This window comes from Etheostoma spectabile, chromosome 15 (genome assembly GCF_008692095.1).
Source record: "Etheostoma spectabile isolate EspeVRDwgs_2016 chromosome 15, UIUC_Espe_1.0, whole genome shotgun sequence".
Lineage (NCBI taxonomy): Eukaryota > Metazoa > Chordata > Actinopteri > Perciformes > Percidae > Etheostoma > Etheostoma spectabile.
The window spans coordinates 1,666,887-1,671,421 of NC_045747.1; the positions used below are offsets into that span (position 1 = coordinate 1,666,887).

The 4,535-nt window shown below is 41.1% G+C and overlaps 1 protein-coding gene across 2 annotated transcripts in view; it reads right to left on the reverse strand.

Moving 5' to 3' along the window:
• gsg1 (germ cell associated 1) overlaps window positions 1-3,719 on the reverse strand; it is a 12,723-nt gene extending 9,004 nt beyond the window's left edge. Inside the window, exons 1-2 of one of the 2 annotated variants that reach the window (XM_032538325.1) lie at window positions 3,512-3,719; window positions 2,272-2,594 (exon numbers count right to left, since the gene is read on the reverse strand). In XM_032538325.1, coding sequence (XP_032394216.1) covers window positions 2,272-2,569 — 298 coding nt within the window. In that variant the 5' untranslated portion in view covers window positions 2,570-2,594; window positions 3,512-3,719. Of the gene's footprint in view, window positions 1-2,271; window positions 2,598-3,511 lie in introns of both variants that reach the window. The other variant, XM_032538324.1, reaches the window with a different exon arrangement.
• Window positions 3,720-4,535: the final 816 nt, after the last annotated feature.

A 4,535-nucleotide genomic window follows, 5' to 3' on the forward strand; every position in this document is an offset into this window, starting at 1 on the left:
AACTCAGATTGGACAGATAGTCTAGCTGGAAGTGGAACGTTGGATAAAGACATGCTGCGCGCTAACTTTGTCTGCAGTTGTTCACTAAATACTGGTAAAATAAAACCAAAACAGTAAAAGTTGCACAAATTTTGGTCCAACAATATTCAGAATTCTACAAAACAAAATACCTTCAGTTATACAACAAGAGGGACATTTAGGTGTAGTTTTGTAGCAGAGGCACATAGGGAGGATTGGTGTTTGCTTCCATCACTAGTGCCAACCATTACCGAAACGCTGATTGACTGAATGACTGATTCTGTATACTGGTATTTGACCACATAAGTCGGTTGAAACCTTTGGCTGAAATTCCGACTCAATCTTTACAATCTGTTGCAAATCAGCCACAAATGAGACTGTGAAAACCAGCTGATGTTTGTGAATCCTATTAACCTTTCTCTCTCCGGGTTTCTAATCCATAATTGAGTCATGCTGTTGAAGTCTAAATCTCTGTGAGCAGAACACACACTGATAATAATCCTCTTTGGGCCGAGCACGTACACAAACACACGCTTGGTCAGACACACACACACACACACACACACACACACATATTGTATACAAAATACAAATTAACACACCAGTGGCCTGCTCGCCTCCCCTGTGACCCACTTCATTGTCTGTTGCACTAGTGCCACAGTTGTTTCTGAGCCAGTCCTGATCCCACCTCAGGAATATAATATCCTCTACTACACACAACCTGATCAGCAGCGGGGGAAGAAGTATTCAGATCCTTTACTTAAGTAAAAGTACTAATACCACCCAGTGAAAATACTCTGTTACGTAATACTCTGTTAAGTAAAAGTCCTGCAGGGAAAATGTTGCTTAAGTAAAATTATGCAAGTATCATCAGGAAAATGTACTAAATGTATTCAAAGTAAAAGTACTCAATGCAGAAAATTACTCTGGAAAGGATGAAAACCATTCTGTCAATCAACTAAGTGTTTAACCACCAGCTGTACTTGTAGGCATAAATATTGTTGGGTCATTGGATCATTTATCATAAAACTGTTTTTTATAAACTACATGTGTGTTGTGTTCAAAAAATTAATTTGTAAGGTAACTAAAGCTGTCAGATGAATGTAGTGTGGTAAAGAGTACAATATTTCTCTCAAAAATGTAGCGAAGTAGAAGTAGAAAGTGCCATGGAAAGAAAAGACTTTGGAAAGCATGGAAAGTACAAGTATCTTGACCTTTGTACTTAATTACAGTACTTGAGTAAATGTAGTTACACATGGAATGTATTTAGTTACACTCCAGCACTGCTGATCTGCACATATATGACCAGGGCCAATAGGAAATCCCTCACGGTGATTCTGATTGTTCACTATAACCATGGCTCCACGTATAATAACAGGGCTCTGTCTGCGTTTCGGTGTAGATGTTTTTCGCATAAATCCTGTGTTCTCTCAATTATTACTTTCCTCTACTTGCTTAATCCTTTTCAGGGGCACTAGTGTGACACATCTGGGCTTTTTTTTCCCGTTTGAAAGAACCCGCGCAACGTTGACAGCACTTCTTTAAAATCAAGTCATTTTTGCCTTTTGGACAACTCAGAAATCTGGTTTTAAACCTCCAAACTTCTCCTTCTAATTGCTTTACATAATTTCACTTTTTTTGGCATCCATCCAATTATCCCTATTTATTTCTCAAATTATTGTTTCCATATTCAGATGATCGTTATGATGGTGTTGGTTCTTTTCTGTTTTGTTTCGCCTTATTTTTGTAATTTGACTTGATGTCGTTGTAAATCAATGATCTCTGGAGTATAAAATAAAGGTTGAATGAGATCAGGTTTGATTTTTAATCTCAGCTGATGGACAGGGGATTTATTTCACGTCACATTACTACTATTTTTTGTGACTGTTATTGCCACTCTTCATTTTAACCCCAACCAGCCCGTCAGACACCGCCTACCAAGAGCCTGGGCCTGGGTCTGGGTCTGTCCCAGGTTTCTGCCTAAAAGGAAGTTTTTCCTCGCCACTGTCGCACTGTTGCTTGCTCTGGAGGGAACTACTAGACCTGTTGGGTCCTTGTAAATTCTGGAATGTGGTCTAGACCTGCTCTATCTGTAAAGTGTCTTGAGATAACTCTTGTTATGAATTGATTCTTTAAATAAAATTGAATTGAACATTGTCACGTTTTCAGACACATTTCATCTTTTGTTTTCTCAAGCATTCCTACACAATCAAGACTATGTTTCTTTTGTTTCTACCTATGTCCCTCTCTTACCCCACGCGTCTGTGTAGATGTTCTCCTCGCAGATGAGGAACAGGCCAGTGTGGAAGGTGGGGAAGACGAAGCGGTCGTCCCCCGTCACCCAGGAGAACTGGATGGTGGAGGTGTTGGTGAGGCCGGGTACGGGGATGCAGTCGCTCTGCTTGATGGGCGAACAGAGTGGCTTGGGCACCTTCTGTTTCCCCACGCACCAGTAGGAGGACATGAGGGCCAAGCCCCCCGTGATGAGAGACACAACAGTCTGGATGAAGGAGAGGCGAGGGGAGCGCATCTGCTGCAGGAACGCCATCATGCAGGGGTTAAACGGGGGGGTTGGGCTGCTGGAGGAATGGCAGGGATGGAGACAGACGTGCTTAGTGAGAGATAGTCAAAACATTATCAAAAAGTAGCATGTCAGCAGTGGATGTTAAATGTCTGACAAGGGAATATGGGAATATAATTGTTCTACTCGACTTCTGGTACTACGGAAGAGGATCATCACATGTGGAAAATGTCAGAAGGAAGTCAAAACAGCTCCTTCTTAACAGTTACACTTGCACACATTAATTCATTTGTTTATGTATTATCCAAACCTTGTTTGCACTGTCCATGTTCATCTAGCCCAGCGGATGTCTTGTATAAATGTCTTTGTCCTTATGTAACTGTATTGTTTTCAGTTGTCGAAATTTATTTTTCTATATCGATGTCTTGTATTAATGTCTGTCTTGACGTGCTGTACCCATGTTTTATGTTTCTGCGGAACAGGAACCTGCTGACTTCTAACTTTCCTGTATAATGAATATATGAAATTAAATTAAATGAAAATTATGAGAAAAAAAAACAAAAAATCAGACTTTTTTTCTTCTTCTTCTTTTTTTTTTTTAAAGAGTCAGATTTCTGACTTTTAACTCACACCTCCATTCTTGCATGCTGGGGATAAAAATATCCCCAGCTTGGTCCTAGTTTCCAAGGAGAAGCAGCTCTGCCCAATTGTCTGAGATGATTAGCGAAGGTGTTTGAAAGTGTAGGTGCGGGGGAGTCAGCGGTTTTTACATGACTAATCACATTAAAAGACGGCGACAGAAAATCAGCACAGTAATTGGTGGGAAGACAGATGGCAGAATCAGTGGAAAATAGGTGAAAATTTGCCGTCGCCATGGAACTTCTCCAGGCGACGCTCACAGCCGATGCCTCCGAGCGCTTGACGTCAAAGCAGTGAATTCAATTTGAAGAAAGGAGAAAAGAAAGCACTCACCTCCTTCGGCCTCTCTTGCTTCGTACTTTGTCCCCAGTTCCCTCATCGGGTTCGCGTGGAAGGTGAAAGAAACATCCACCGTGCTCCCCACCCCGTTACCTCCCTTTCACTCTTCATCAGATGGTGAGAGTGATGGGAGGACTGTCACACTGACCTCTGCGAGCAGAGTGGCTGTCAGTCAGACACAACTGAGAGCATAGCACACACACACACACACACACACACACACACACACACACACACACACACACACACCACACACACACACACACACACACACACACACACACACACACACACACACACTTCTTTAATCCATCCGTATAAATCCAAACCAGATAACTCTGTTCCATCTGTTTTCATTATGATTCCTAGACTCATTTTGATCTAGTCCATCCATCCATCTCTCCTCCTCCTATTTGCCCTCTTCCAATTCTATCCAGCCTGTAAACGCATGCAGCCCCCAGTGTTATGATGTGAAGATCAACATGAATTTGAAATGGGGAATAAATATGTCAGATAAAAACTATTACTTGGATAGTACTGCTCTGCAATACCATACGTATATACTAATTTTAAGTGACAACTTTGTGACCCTTAACCAATATACAGTTGGGTTCAAACTAATAGCAGTCCAAGATCACTGATCTTATTAATCATATTTGTAGATGTGATATTTCTACATGGCAAATAATTTACTAGTAGATGTTGTAGAGCCAACAGTCCTGACATGCATGCTGCTCATTCTGTGTAACTGAATTTGTAATTGAAAGCAGCGTGTTCAAAATAACAGCAGTGTTGTGTTCAATTAGTGAGGTGGTTGATTCTGTGAATAAACAGGTGTCAGTTATGGTCCATATTTAAGGATGGAAGGAAGCAAATGTGCATGCTGGTTATAGTGCATCTCACACTGAAATACTCAACGCAATGGGTCGTTCCAGACATTGCTCTGAAGAACAGCGGACTTTGATTGAAAAGTTGATTGGAGAGGGGAAAACATATAAAGAAGTGCAGAAAATTATAG